The 15,184-nt window shown below is 51.8% G+C and overlaps 1 protein-coding gene across 1 annotated transcript; it reads left to right on the top strand.

The window, feature by feature from the left end:
- The first annotated feature begins 288 nt into the window (after window positions 1–288).
- Window positions 289–14,562, top strand: MVK (mevalonate kinase). Its single transcript, XM_014940013.1, has 10 exons — window positions 289–425; window positions 1,122–1,269; window positions 2,321–2,468; window positions 4,339–4,494; window positions 7,282–7,385; window positions 8,458–8,503; window positions 9,300–9,390; window positions 9,850–9,966; window positions 13,119–13,272; window positions 13,573–14,562. Exons 1-10 carry the CDS (start codon window positions 348–350, stop codon window positions 13,722–13,724), a joined length of 1,194 nt encoding a protein of 397 aa, XP_014795499.1. The 5' UTR covers window positions 289–347; the 3' UTR covers window positions 13,725–14,562.
- Window positions 14,563–15,184: the final 622 nt, after the last annotated feature.

The raw sequence follows: 15,184 nt of genomic DNA, 5'->3' as shown, positions 1-15,184 counted from the left end.
CCGCCCCCAGCGGCCCCCGCAGGCCCCGGCCAGCCGCCGCCGCCCGCCCCAGCATCCCTCCCGGCCGCCGTAGCCGCCGGTCGCCGCCGCCCCTTGACCCTCGGCGGCCGCCGTCCCTCCCTTCGCCCACGCTCGCTGTCACCCCAGCGCCGCGCCACTCAACGCCCATTGGCTTTCCCCAAGTCCCGCCCCCGGACGGAGCGCGGCTATTGGTTTGAAGGCAAGGAGGGCGGGGCGAAGCGCGGCTGCTATTGGTGAGCGGCGCTGTCAGTCCTCGCGGTTGGAGTGGGGCAGCGGAGGTGGCGGTGGAGGGGAGATCCTGAGGGGGTCGCGTCCTGCGGCGGGAGATGTGGGAGCGGAGCCTGGTGCTGTCCGCCCCGGGGAAGGTCATCCTCCACGGGGAGCACGCTGTGGTGCACGGCAAGGTAAGGGGCCTGCTGCTGCCGGGGGCTCTCGGGGCTCTGGGCCGGCTCCCCTCACCTCCCTTCACAGAATCACAGGGTGGTGTGGGTTGGAAGGGACCTTAAAGATGACGGAATTGTTGGAGTTGGAAGGGACCTTCTAGAGATCATCCAGCCTAACTCCCCTGCATATCGCTCAGGAGCATCCATTGGGGCTTGAAGATCTCCAGATTTGGGACTCCACACCCTCCCTGGGCAGCCTCTTCCAGGGCTCTGCCACCCTCACCCCAAAGAAGATCTTCCTCATGTTTGAGTGGAACTTCCCATGTTCCAGCTTGTGCCCGTTGCCCCTCGTCCTGTCACTGGGAACCACTGAAAAGAGTCTGGCTCCATCCTCTCTCAAACCGCCCTTTAGATATTTATGAGCATTAATAAGGTCTCCCCTCAGCCTTCTTGAGGCTAAAGAGTCCCAGCTCTCTCAGCCTTTCCTCATCAGGGAGATGCTTCAATCCCTTAATCATCAAGATCATGGAGTTCCAACCCCCCTGCCCTGGGCAGGGACACCTCCCACCAGCCCAGGTTGCTCCAAGCCCCCTCCAACCTGGCCTTGAACCCCTCCAGGGATGGGGCAGCCACAGCTTCTCTGGGCAACCTGGGCCAGGCTCTCACCACCCTCAGAGTGAAGAAACTTTGCCTCACACTGCTTCTCCTCATCCACAGGTGGCCTTGGCTGTGGCGCTGAACCTGAGGACCTTCCTCCGCCTGCGGCCCTGCGACGACAGCAGGGTGTGCATCCACCTGCCTGGTGTCAGCGTCAGGAGGAGCTGGGACACCTCCTGCCTCCAGGAGCTGCAGAAGGGATTTACAGGCAAGCACTGGGAGGAGGAAAACGCTGCCTGTGCATCATGTGGGGCTTTCAGTCCTGCTTGGCACGTTCTGTCCAGTGACTTTGCTGGGACCCCTGCGGGGAGATTTGTTCCCCCTGCAGAGTGTTGCTGAGCCTTGTCATCTGTGACCATGTTCTGTGTGTGTTAAACACTCCTGTGTCCCTGCATACCCCCAGCTCAGACACCTGCACAACCTCTATGTGCCTCTCCTGGCCTGCCTGGTGCTCTGGTATTTGTGAGTGGCCCTTGCTTGTGGCTGTGTCCTCCTGTTCCAGATTCCCAGGGGCTTGTTTTAGTGCTGTTGCTGCTCAGGTGGTGGTGTAATTCCAGCCAGGGACCACATCCAGGTGTATTACTGATGGGGGGCCAAAAAGGAGTTTCTCTGAAGCTGGTCTGAGTTGAGAGCTCTTGGGGAAGGCAGGGATACGGGGCCTGTTTTCCTGCCTTTCTGTCCCATGCCAGAACTTACTGGAATTTCTGCAGCATCTTGGATGAAGCCCCTCACTGGTGGTTTTGCCACTTCTCTCCGGAGTACCCGGTGTTAATTCCTGTGACCCTCCTGAGCACTGTTTGCTTAGCAGAAAGCAGAACAAAGTCTGCTGAGTCAGAGCATTGGGTGACCTTTCTCAGTGTTGGCCAAAAGGTCTCTTACACTGACGCTTGCTCCTGGCCCTTTGGAGACCAGACTGGTGTGAAGCGCATTAGACTATCCGTGTTTTTAATAACAAGTTTGTGATTTGCCAAGTTCTACGTAATGATGGATGGGCACACCGGAAAATGTAGGCAAGGAGACAGTTGCTGTAGCACAATGCAGGTGTGGGGTGTGGAAACACTGGGTGTTCCAAGTGGCTGGTGGAGATTTTGCTTTTATTTCATCACGAATCCCCAGGTAGAAAGTTTGTAGTGAAATCTGAAATTAGCTCAATCTGGTTTTGCATACTCTAACGGGAGATACTGTTGTAAATACTGTTTTCAAGTTTAACGTTTCCCTGGTTTCTAAGTGTTTGAATTCTCCCCTCCTTGCTTCCATAGCTGACTTTGATGAATCTAAATCCCCCAGCGTAGAACAGCTGGATACGCTGAGAGAGTTTGCTGGAATCGCTGCCGGAGCCACAGCTCCCGAGAGCCTTGCTACTCTTGCCTTTCTGTATATGTGCCTGGCTATTTCGGCTAAGTATGGGTAAGGCTCTTCTTCCTGCCCCCGAATAAACATGCTGTCTTGAGTGTTGTTCACCGTTAATTGTTTCTGCAAGGTCAGGGGAAAAAAACAAGTATCTGAGGCAAAATAAGAAATGACAGGAAATCGCACTTCATTTAGGTTCTGAGCACCTCAGGAGATACTCTTCAGAGCTGAGCTGTTTAGTGTGGGGTGTGTCCCAAGCAGTGGGGTTGGGAATTATCTGCTCTCCTCTAGGCTTTGAGGTGCTTAAGTCAGAACAGTTCATCCCACCCTTCCTGCACAGTCACCAGAAGCAGAGAGAGACATCCCTCCCTCCAGCAGACACCTCCCGTCATCCCAGCTTATAGAAAAATAATAGAAATGAGCTGTGAGTTCATTGTCTGAGCTAAATCCGATCCCTTTTGTGGGCTGAATCTCCCTAAAACTATAAGAACTTGGGGTAACCACAGCTCAGGCTGTTCCAGCTTCTGAACGTGACCAACACTGTTGATGATACTGGTGGAAGTTACTGGATGGGTGCTCAGGGCAGTGTCTGATGCAGACATTTTTAAACCAAGTCAGAACCTAACTTCTATATTCACAGCAGAAGAATCAAAGGTTAAAGGATGATGATGTGTAGCTGCATTGCAATTTGCTTTGCAGTCTCTGAGCTGCCTGGTGATAGCTCTGGGGCTGTCATCAGCCTGCTCTGAAACCAGCAGTTCATAGTTCGTGTCACTCACCAGCCGGTGGAAAGCTCCTGGGTTCGATGTTAGGTTCTGTAACACAACCCGGGTGCAGTCAGTGGAGAAATGGGGTGTGTGGGCACACAGAAGTGTGTGTTTCAGCCTCCCCACCAGCTTGTTGCTCCAGTGGGATGTAACTACGCAGTTAGAGATTTGGGATATTTAGGCTTTATTTAGAAATACGTTTAAAATCCTGTTTACAGCAATCTTTGAAGGGTCTCTTTATGGTGCTGCTCAAGTATTTGGTTACTAAGTGCCCCGCTAGCAGCCTGATGAGCTGTGCTAATCATAGATCCGATTCAGCCAGGCTTTGTTCTGGTACAATGGCTTTAGGGAGGCCACTCAGCTGCGCAGCCTGAGCACTCGAGGAGCCCCTGTGTGTGTGTGTGTGTGTGCTGATGCAGCACTGCTTGCTGTTTTAAACCAAGTCAGAACTTAACTTCTATATTCACAGCAGAAGAATCAAAGGTTAAAGGATGATGATGTGTAGCTGCATTGCAATTTGCTTTGCAGTCTCTGAGCTGCCTGGTGATAGCTCTGGGGCTGTCATCAGCCTGCTCTGAAACCAGCAGTTCATAGTTCGTGTCACTCACCAGCCGGTGGAAAGCTCCTGGGTTCGATGTTAGGTTCTGTAACACAACCCGGGTGCAGTCAGTGGAGAAATGGGGCGTGTGGGTACACATCAGTGTGTGTTTCAGCCTCCCCATCAGCTTGTTGCTCCAGTGGGATGTAACTACGCAGTTAGAGATTTGGGATATTTAGGCTTTATTTAGAAATACGTTTAAAATCCTGTTTACAGCAATCTTTGAAGGGTCTCTTTATGGTGCTGCTCAAGTATTTGGTTACTAAGTGCCCCGCTAGCAGCCTGATGAGCTGTGCTAATCATAGATCCGATTCAGCCAGGCTTTGTTCTGGTACAATGGCTTTAGGGAGGCCACTCAGCTGCGCAGCCTGAGCACTCGTGGAGCCCCTGTGTGTGTGTGTGTGTGTGTGTGCCGGCTGTGTGTGCGTGTGCTGATGTTGCCAGTTTTCAACCAGCTTTTCCAGTGATCAGTCCTAATTGGCATCTTTTTGCCTTTGAAATGTTGTCTCGAGATGGAATTCGAGGCCGTTGGCGTTAACATCCGTGTGTGTTTGTGTTTCAGAGATGTCCCCAGTGTGGACATACTGGTGTGGTCCGAGCTGCCCACGGGAGCTGGGCTGGGATCCAGTGCTGCCTACGCTGTTTGCTTGGCGGCCGCCCTGCTGACTGCCTGTGGAGCTATTTCCTGCCCTCTGAAGGATGGAGAATCCACAGCAAGGTAACACAACACATTGGGGAAGCCTCCCTACCTTGGATGCACGGCCTGGGGCAGCTCTGCTCTCTTTCTTTTACCTGCAGAGATACTGGCACCTCTCTTGGTCTCTCTGGCCACCCCCTGGGCTGTGGCTGTGGCCACAGCAGTGGCACCCTGAGCCCAGTTCCTTTCCTTCCTCTCCTGCTGCTGCCCTGTGTTCCCAGCAGCAGAGACGTGCCCTTTCCCAGAGCTCTGACCTGTGAATCGTGTGTTTGCAATTCATTTCTGATAAAAGCAACTGGATGCAGAGACTTGGTAAAACTTGCGCCGTTTCCCCTGTCTAGTGTGAGATATGCATACTAAAAAAAAAAAAAGCTTTATTTTGCTAAGCAAATAAAACACACGCTTTAATGTGGTGAAATTTTTTCAACCTCTATTTCCTCTCTGCTCCTGAGTGTCTTCCAGGTTTTGCTTTGAGTCCTCAAAGAGTCGAGGATCCTTTCTGTTTTTTCTGCATTTTCACATGAATTTTTTTTTTTCCAGTGTGTGGTGCATTTCCTTCTGATCTCTTGCCTGAACTTCCCCTTTATCAGTGGCTGGTGAAAGGGAGTTTCTTTCCTTCTGCCCTTGGGTTGCTTTCCCTTGGAGTTCAGTCTTGAAAAACTGGTCTGCTCCTCTGTGTGTGTGTGAGGAGGCTCTGTGTAAAGATGCGGATCGCAGCTGGGGTGGCAGAACCCTCCATTGTGCACCCAGTGCCAGGTGCAACCTTTTATGGTTGGCTTCTGGGCTTTTTTGCGTGGGACTAAAAGTGAGAGAGCAACAGGGACCGTGCTCTGCTTCAAAAAACAAAGAATTTTGCAGCCTGACCCAGAAACGTGTTCCTGGAGCGGAGCAGTTTGTACGCTGGGCTGGGGTAAATCTCCCAAATAGTCACACGGTGTGAGAAATGAAAGGCTGGTTCCAAACCAGGCAGCGAGGATGTCTTCATTCTCAGCTCACACGTCTTAGCTTCAGCTTGAATACAGCCTATAAATTCATTTTTTTTATTTTTTTTCCTTCCAGCTGGCATGCAGAGGGGTAAGTGAGAGATGGGGGTGTCAGACTTCAGAAGGTTTTTTGCTTAACATCGCAAGAAAAGAACAGCGTGATATAATGACTCCTGTGTAGAGAAGAATCGCAGCCTCTCAAAGAGGATTAAAAACAAGTGGTTTACAGCAAACTGCGCTTCTATTTTGAGTAGTGGTGGTGTGAGCTGTTTTCCTGAATGCTTCACAGATTAAATATTGGCAAGTGAAATGAAAGGTGTGTGGAGACGGATAAAGACGTTCAGCTGAGGCCCGGGGAAGTGGGGAGTTAAAGGAAGCAGCTTCCAGATAGCAGGTGGCTCTCAGAATTTCTCCCTTGCCTTAGAGGTTCTTCTTATTTTGGATAAGGCTGTGATGTTTTTCCAAAATCTGTGTTTGTGCCTCTGCTCCATTGTGTAATACCTGTTCGGGACCCTATATTCTAAAAACCTGTCGAATGCAGGTTCTCACTGCACCAAACACCAGCTCTGATCTCACCAGAGCATCACTGGTGCTGGGGTGTCTGATACCACTGTGCATTAGGCTGTTTGGAATCGTGGCTTGGGATGTGTGTGGTGTGTCTGGGGGGGGTTAGAAATGTGTATTTGTGTCTCTGTGTGAGTCTGAGTGTGTCACAGCAGGGTGCAGGAGGGGTATTTGGCTCCCTGGGGGTGTCAAGCTTTCCTTGGGGTGCCCGAGTTTGAGACAGCCCTTCAGCCTGGGGTGAGTGAGGGGGGTTTGAAACAGGCTGGTGGGTTCTGAAGGTGGTTGTGGGTGTCTGTGCCTCGCAGAAGCAGGCTCTGAGCAGGGCCAGGGATTTTGAGAGGTGCTGGGAGAGACATCACTGTGGTGGAATTGCAGTGAAGTTGCCGCCAGCAATTGCTTTGTAAGTGGCAGCTCTGTGTTTGCTTTTGGTATTGCTACAGCCCATTAACTGGTATGTTCAGTCGGGGGCCTTGATCCTTGCTGAGTCTGACCCAGCACCAAACTCTTTGTGCCAGCATTTAAACTCTCAAAGCCCTTACCAATTTATGTGACTGCTTTTAAGGCAACGAAAAGACCTGGGTTTGTGGTTTTTAGCATAACACCTCCTAGATCTGCATTTGGTTCTCTTCCACACTCTCAGTACCAGCACCTGGTGCAGCTCAAAGTGTTAGGAGTTAATTGCTAAAAATCAAAGGCTTTGCTGGAGATAGTGGAGCTACACCTTTTGACCCAATTTATGAGGCCTCTGCAGCTGAAGCTGCACGTGTGAAATGCGACTTTTACTATTCTCTTCTCACATTGTGCCTTCTGTGTCTATAAATACACCATCCTGCCTGTTGGGGAGCAGGATCTCGGGCCAAGATGTGTGGTAACACGTGGTGTTGGGGAGTCGTGGAGAGGTCTGGACTTGTATTCCCTTAAATCTGAGCTTTGCTAGGCTAGGTCTGGGATCTGCTCCCCAAATCTGCTCCCTCCCTCGCCGCTGGGCAGTGGTTGTGCCCTTTGTGCTGTCTCTGTAGGGCAGCACCAGTTCCCCTCGTGGGCTGGATGTGTCTCGAGTCCCAGTTAAGTGCTGTAAATGACAATATCCAACCTCTGCCAAAAGAATGCAGTGCACAGAGGGTCTTCACAGTGATGGGGCTTCCCACAGCCTTGTATGGTTCCTGCTGCTTTTGTATCTCCTATGGCCTCCCGTGCTTTTCTCTGTCGCTCCACATGTGCTGGTTTTGGTGTGTATTGGGGTAATTTTCTTGCCTTTCAGGTGGACAGAAGAGGAGCTGACTCTGATTAACAGCTGGGCCTTCCAGGGGGAGCGGGTGATCCATGGCAATCCCTCGGGAGTGGATAATGCTGTCGGTACCTGGGGTAGGTGTGTGTGTGTTTGCTGCTCCCCAGCACGGAGTGAGGATGCTGAGGAGAGGCTGATGGGCAGGTAGAGCAGCAGCCACCTTTCCATTCTCCGCTGCAGAGGGTGCATCAGCTGGGGGAAGGGGGTGAGCAGATGCCACAGGTTGCAATTCTGCAAGTGCTAAGGGTTGGTTGGGATTGCTGCAGGGACACTGGATGGAGCAGGTTGTCTCCTTGCACTGAGGTACAACAGAGGGACAAGAAACTCCCAAATTCAGGTCCTTTTGGTTTTTTTTTTTATTTGAATAGAGCAAATCCTTTTCTGTCTTGGTTTGCCCCATCTGTAAGCTGGGACTGGAGCCAGCTGGGCTGTTGGGGACGTGCTGCAGTAACACCAGAGATCTGCAGCCCCCAGGCAAGTGCCGTGGGGCAGGGGCTGCGTTGCAAAGAACTGATATTTAAACATTCTGGCGTGAACAAAGAAACCTGATCCTGTCCCAAGGATAAAGCAGTAGAAAATGCAGTTGGACAGCTGTCATTTAGCTTCAATTAGCAGAGACTTCCAAGTGTTTTGGAAGTGTCCTTGGAGACTTTTAATAATCTTTCTAATGAGACCTAATCGCAATGCCTCTGTAAAAGTAGGAGCCAAGTGAGACATTCCTTCTGGACAATGAAATTCCACACTGAGGGATTGCTGCTGACATGAGTGCACACGTTCAGTCCGGTTTGAAACCTGCGTGCTTGGCTCTGCCCCGGGGAATCACTGCTTGATTCTTCATTTTTTTTCATTAAAGATTTAATGCTGGCCGAACTCTTTGCCTTTTAAAACATATTTAATGTGATCCCAGAGTAGAAGAGAGCAAAGGGAAAGGCATTGGGTTAACTATGTCCAGCCAGACCCTCTCATTAAGTCAGCAGGGTTAGGCAGATTCATGCTGTCTGGGAACATGGTTCATTTAGCTGGTGTTTCTTGCAATTACTGTCATATGCTCTGGGTGAGGTTCTAAAGATGAAAGACCTTCTGTCTCTTTCGCGCTGTGTTATCTCTCGGCTCGCTGTGTGCTGAGACAATGCATGTATTTTACTTTAGGTGGAGCCCTGAGATACCAATCAGGAAAAATCACACCATTAAAGAGGTAATATACGAGTTTAAAAATAACGCTTACATATGGTGGGTGGAATATGTCAGCGAGGCATTGGGTGGATCTTGGAGGGTCTGGGATTGATGGGAGATCACTACCAGCATGGCACAGGGGCTTTGTAGCCCAATTTTTGCCGTGGGTGTGGGTAGGTTGAGTGTTGTCTCGAGTGTTGTTGGGGTGGACGGGAACAATGAAATGTTTGGTCATTATCTGACATTAGATGAACACAGCACGAAGGATCAATATTAATTTCATGGCATTATGGGCAGCAGGAACTGATCTCCTCCTGGCAGCAAATGACATTGAGGGGAGGGGGAACTTTTTGCTTACCTGGTGGTAGGACGGCGTGAAAACCAAGCTGCAGAGAGAAATCCAGGTCCTGCCTGTTCCCTCTGCCTCCTGCCAATGAAGTATAATCTGACTCCATTAAAATCTTTCACAGTGCATGAAATTGCTCTATTAGCAGTTAATGGCTACTGCTGGCTAGTCTCGCAGATAGTATTTCAAAGGAAAAAAATTTGCTTGAAAAACATGGATTTCAGTAAATACATTACAGTCCTATTTATAGCGCTTGTGCAGTTGTTCCTTGTATCTAAGAGGAACAAGCCTGAACCCTGCTAGTGCTGAAGCACCCAATTAACTTTTTTTTAAAACTAATGAGACTCCTTATCTTGGGTGTCTTGCTCAAATAGGCCTTTTAAGGCAGAACAAACTGTATCTGTCTGGGCCTTGGGAGCTGCTGGGGGACTGTGAAGGAAAGAGGTGAGGAGATGTCTCCTGTTGCTTCCAGGGTGCCCACACTGAGGATCTTGCTGACCAACACAAAAGTCCCTCGAAGCACCAAGGTCCTGGTGGCTGGTGTCAAAGAGAAGATCCTGAAGGTGCAGCACCCGTGTGGTTGCAGGGATGGAGATGTGGGGTGGGGAGATAACCCACACAAGCTCAGATCTCCTCACGTGGGACTGCAGGTCTCTTGGACATCTCTTGGGAGATCCCACTTGTAGTCAGTGGATTCCTACCTGCTGGTAGCTAACAGCCAGCTGCCCTGGGAATGGGGGTTCCAGCCTGGGAATGGGGGTTCAGCTCAACTCTTCCCTCTCTCCAGCATTGACAGGGCTTGCCACAAAAATCACCACTTCCTTCCTCTGGCCTGTTTCCCTCTCTTCCTCCAGTTTCTGCAGATGATGCTTTGTGTGTAGGGGGGGGTGTTTCCACGAATGAGTAGCCCCAAGTGGGGTGAGGAATTGCCCAGCTCAAAGAAACTGGGGCCAGTGTTATCACAGTGGTATTAGGAGGCTAGAGAGCAGTCTTCTCATATCTTGCCTTTCCCCCCTTCTCAGTTCCCTGCTATAATGAACCCGGTGCTGGACTCCATCGATGCAATTTCTCAGGAGTGCCAAAGTGTTCTGGAAGCGATGCCTGCAAATCCATCACCTGAGTATTACCCTGTGCTGGAGGTAAGGGGCTTGTGTGCCAGTATTTTTAGACACTGTTACTGTTGAACATCAAAATGTCATTTAAAGAACATTAGGTCTAAGAAAAAAATTTGATGGCAGGAAATGTTCAGTTCCGAGTGAAACCGTGGTCTGCGTGTGCTGCTTTTAATGCCCTTCCTGGAGCCAAGAGACAGAAAATGCTGCTGGTGTCTCTCTGCAGGGGTGCAGAGGGAGGGAGGGAGAAGATCTGCTGTTTTGTGGACCTGTAGCTTTGGAGGTTTTGTTTCCCTTTGCTGAGAAATGTGGAGTGAGTTGGGGCTGAGATGCTGCCTCCCTGCGCCGGGGGCCAGCCACGCTCCTCCTGGCAGTCTCTGCCTGTGAAGCAGTTGCTTTGTCATTGCCAAGGCTGGAGCGAGGAGCTGGGAGCCCAGCAGCCACTGGTTTGTGATGGACTGGTTAGGAGCCAGCTCCCATTGCTCTGTGCTCATCCTGGCTCCAGAGGATAAGGAACAGAGTTGTGCCCAGAGCTGACCTGACATTGATGCATGAGGTGCATACAAAGATCTGCGTTTGTCTTGGCTGTGTTTGAAGTAGGAGAAGCTGCCGTGGTGGGGGGAAACATGCTTCCAAGTGGAAGAAGGGTTTTTTTTGCAGTGTTGAGAGCACCATAATATGGGCTCATGCAACCGTGGGGTAAGGATATGTGGCAGTGTCCCAGCTGAGGCAAACCTGGCCTGGCCCTGGGTGCCAAGTGACTTGGATGGTCAAGAAGCATTTGGTACCAGCAGTGTGGTTCCTCGTTGGCATCTGGATCCCTCCTGTGAGGACCTCTGCTTGTCCTTGCTCTCTCTGGCAGGTTGTCCCCACCACAGCTGTGAGTGTCCTCCAGAGGTGCTGTTCCAGCTCTGGGATGGGACAGGGAGCTGAGGTCCCACCTGAAGCTGTGGCAGTGGTGCAGGGCCACGCTGTTAGCAGATGGTGGGTACAGCCTTCTCTTTGCTTCAGGCCACGTGGCACCTCACTACATGTGGGTGAGCTGCTGCTGGGACAGCAGGAAGCACAGGAGGGTCTCCCATGGGTTTCATAGCAAAGTCGTTCTGCTCCCTTTGCACCAAGAGGATGGTGGGTTTTTGCACCCATTGGGGTGAACTGACCCTAACGAGGGCTGGGCTGCAGGAGATCTGGAGTCTGTTTGCAGCACAGCTTCAGATGACTCCTCTCCACACAGCTCAAGCTGTCAGAAGTATCGGTGGATAGCGAAGAGGAGGATTAATTTAAAGTGTGCTTTGAGATCCTCATGTGGAAGATGCCAGAGCAGCCTTGTATACGATGCCCAGGAAGCAGCACTGCAATGAGCAGATTTCTGTCTTGAATCTGTTGGGTTTGTCTTGTGCTTGAAGAGCCCGCAGAGGCACAGTTGATTATATGCAGTGCATATAAATATATATATATATATATTTGGCTGTTTCTGAAATGTGCAGTTCTGGACAGCATTGTATTTGAACCATCGAACTAGTCTAGTGTGTCATAAGCTGTCATCCCATTCCTGGCAGATTTTGGATCAGGAGATGACAGGTGTCTTGGATCATCATAGACAGTGCTGTGCCCTCACTCAGGCATATAAAGAGGCCTCTAGATGGATGTCTGTCCAGCCCAGCACAGAACTTGTGATAGACGCGCTCCGCGTGCGACTGGTTAATTCCTCTCCCCCCCATTTGTTTAAATGCAGCACAGACACGCTCCGGAGGTGGGGAGAGGGACTATTTCTGCATCTTTCCCTCCCTTGTGGGGTTGGCAGGAGCTGAGGGAGGGTGATGTGACTGACACCTGCCACCCTGTAGCGTGGCTCCCACTGCTCCCTGTGTGCAGCATCCCTCCCTGCTCACTGCAGAGCATCCCTCCCGCTCACCGCAAGCTGCAGCAGGGAGGTGTTTGGGGGCACGGACTGGAGAGAGAAGCACAGGGCTCCTCTTAGAAAGGAGCTTCTCTGGGATGGGTCCCACCTCAGCTGGCTCCCTGCTTGTGACACCCTCTGGGACAGCGATGAGAACAGCAGCCACACGTCAGGGTGGTGATGGATTTGGGGTGTCAGACCAGCGGTGCTGAGAATGAGCTTCCTCCGCTCATGGCACTGATGAGCTGGGAGGGCACTGCCATCCTTGGGGGCCTGGTATCAGTTCCTGGTCCTGCTTCAGGTTTTCTCCATGTGCAGTCAAAGCCCTTCCCTCTGTTCCTTAATTCCTCACCTCTCGTCCTGGGAGGTGAGAAGCTGTAACCCCCACCTTTATGTAGTGTTGTCTGTCGCTGGGGCCATTTGGTCTTTGCTGCCATGGCAGCATTTTCCAGGAGCAGTGGCATTTGTGGCTGGGTGGGACAGCGTGGCAGAGAGGCAGTTGTGGCTCTGCTTGGAGGGCAGCCGTGCTCGGTGAGTGGCTTGTGCTGCTCTCCCCTGAAAGGGAGGACCCTCTCGACCCCACTTTGTGCTGGGTGCCAGATTCCCAGCGAGGTGCTGGTGAGAGGCCCCTTGGCTCCCAGCCCAGGCCCTGCCCGTGGGGAGGGAGAAGAGCTGCACAATGCAAACCCAGGGGAGGTGACTCCACGTCCCCTCTCCAGCGATGCCGTTTCCAACTCGGCTGTGTCAGAAGTCCCCTGGATTTAGTTATGCTGGATGGATGGATTACAGAGCAGGGCAGGGTGACAGCCAGGAATGAGGGATGCTGGCTTCGTGCCCTTCCCACGGCCGGCGAGGGGGCTTGCACAGTCTCCTGCTCAACACTCCTGTGACAGGGGAGAGGTGAAGCAGTCGGGAGGCATCAGGGAGCACGGATTTAGCACCTGAAATAAATGCCTGTTGGCAGCTTGCGGTGACCAGGATTTTCTCCGGCCTCCCTGAGCGAGGAGGTCTGGAGGGTGTTGAACTGCTGTCACTGTGGTGGGCAGTAGCAGCACAAACCATGAGGGGGATGGGGACAGATGAGCAGCCCAGAGCTCAGACCCCAGCGTTGACCTTGGTCCACCAGCCCCAAGACATGCTGGTGGCCAAACTCCCTGCAGAAATGGGGTGGCTGGGAAGGCAGGGCAGCTCCCCTGCACCTCGCTGGGGAGGGAGCCATGGCTGTGAAGAGCCCCTGTCACCACCTGAGCTCATCTCATGTGTGTGCCATTGCTTTTAGGAACTCTTTGATATAAACCAACACCAGTTAAACGTGATTGGAGTCGGGCATCCCTCCCTGGACAGGCTGTGCCGGGTGACGGCGTCCCACGGCCTGCACAGCAAGCTGACCGGGGCCGGCGGGGGCGGCTGTGGCATCACCCTGCTGAGACCAGGTCAGTAACCCTCTGCTCGCCCTGGGCATCCTTTCTCAGTTCCTTCCATGGGGTCAGGTTTGGAAGCAGAGGGTTCCCAACCCGCTGTGGTGCATTGTGAAGCTGTGTGATGAGTGTGGGATGGTGTGTTTTTGCAGTGTTCCTTACAGGGGTGATGCAGGGCCTTCATTTATGTGCATTGGATCTTCTGGGCGTTGGCCCAGCTCCGGGGGGCATGTGTTGAAATGTGTGGTGGCCAATTTTGGTCCCCCTGCAGTGGCCTATCCGACTAACTGGCCGCTCTTGCCTTCCTCTTGGCAGACACCTCCCCGCTGGCCGTGGAAGCAGCCAAGAGAGACTTGTGTGCCTGTGGATTCGAGTGCTGGGAGACCAATATCGGGGCCCCCGGCGTGACCCTGCACTCCTCCTCCTCTTTAGACGCCCAAGTGCTGCAGGCGCTCTCCCAGAGTTAAGCTGCTGCCTCTGGCAAGACCCCAAGCTCTTGGCACCGCGTCCTCGGAGCCATGGCTGTGCCTGGAAACGTCTCTCCCTCTCTCTGGTGTGGCTGTGTGTCTCAAGACACGGCTGGGGAGCTGGTTTTGGGTCTGGTGTCACTGGGAGTGGGGGCTGCGATGAGGACCCGGGAGTGACTTGCAACTTGGGCTTGGTGCGAGTTTGACCCCGGCTCTCAAAAAATCCTGTTTTGAATTATTTTTTTTTTTTTACTCAACTGCTGTGCTAATCCCAAGGGGCAGGAGGAGAAGGGTCTTGGCCGGATTCCAGGGCGGATAATGACACTTTGCTGGGTTCTGCTGCTTCGGATGCGTGCGGTGTCTCTCCCCTTCTCCCCCGGCGTCCTGCGAGGGCGGGCAGCGTGGCTGGCGAGGTGGATGCGCAGAGAGCTTTTGACATTTTTGGGTGAAAAGCATCTTTGGCAGCTCAAGGCTTGACACTCAGGTCTCTGTTTCTCTCTGGACTGCAGTTCACGGTGGAGAGTAAACCTTTTAAGTACAGCTCTTACTTGATACTAATTAAGAGTTGGATAACGAAAAAAAAAAGCACATTTTTAATGGTATTATCACTGTTTTCACTCTAATCTCTGATAAGCAGGGTCTGTAGCCAGACTCTGGCTTCTGTTCACGTGCTCAAGGTCTGAGCAACTGTCACCTGTGAGGAGGGTGGCCAGAGGCAAGGGCAGCCTTAACATTCCTACTTGCCATAGCTCTTCTGGGATCTCTCACACTTAAATGAGTCCAGCCTTGACCCTGCCTGTCCTTGGGTGTGTAAAACACACCACTGCCAGGGCCTGGTGAGGGGGAAACTGGGGCTGGAGGGGGAAACTGGGGCTGGAGGGGGAAACTAGGGCTGGAGGGGGGTCAGGAGCAGAGCAAACACAAATTTGTTTTCGTTGGAAGTAAGAAAAAAAAAATAATAATAATTAAAACCCACCTCCTCCAAAGCTGACCGTAACTTGCAATTGGCAAACTATAAAACCTTAAATGCATTTAAACGTATTACAAATGTAAATGCAGGTTTTTTCACTTGTAAAATTTTAATGAGTTGGACCACGGAACTAAAGGGAATTGGCAGGTAAGTGTCTGAGGCCGGAGTGTCTTAAAGTAATGAGCTGACTCTTAGTGGCTGTGGGCTCTTCGGTACCTGCCAAAGAGATTTTATCATTGTTCTGTTTGTCTGGGCTATCTTTTTTTTTTTTTTTTTTTTTTTTTTAAAAGTGTAGCTCTGTTCAAGAACTGCTTCATTCAAAGCTGAGTACTAAATTGGCAGCGGTGGGGGGAGCCTGCGTTCCCCTTTCAGGGCAGGAATTAAAAAAAAAATAATCAAGATGTACTAACTCTGAAACCCCAGCGTCACGATGACCAGCTTTACATCACTGCTCGGATGTAAAACTGTCTCTGGTTTTAATAAATTGATG

The sequence above is a fragment of the Calidris pugnax genome, unplaced genomic scaffold, assembly GCF_001431845.1.
Source record: "Calidris pugnax isolate Ruff unplaced genomic scaffold, ASM143184v1 scaffold106, whole genome shotgun sequence".
NCBI lineage: Eukaryota > Metazoa > Chordata > Aves > Charadriiformes > Scolopacidae > Calidris > Calidris pugnax.
Note: the sequence above shows the minus strand (reverse complement) of the source record. Positions and strands in the feature narration are given on the sequence as shown.

What these genes read in the sequence shown, in the direction of transcription:
- MVK (XM_014940013.1), top strand. Translation starts at nt 348, where the DNA reads ATGTGGGAGCGGAGCCTGGTGCTGTCCGCCCCGGGGAAGGTCATCCTC. An exon ending in ACGCTGTGGTGCACGGCAAG is followed by an intron (nt 426 to 1,121) that starts GTAAGGGGCCTG and finishes CCTCATCCACAG; the next exon opens with GTGGCCTTGGCTGTGGCGCT. An exon ending in GATGGAGAATCCACAGCAAG is followed by an intron (nt 4,495 to 7,281) that starts GTAACACAACAC and finishes CTTGCCTTTCAG; the next exon opens with GTGGACAGAAGAGGAGCTGA.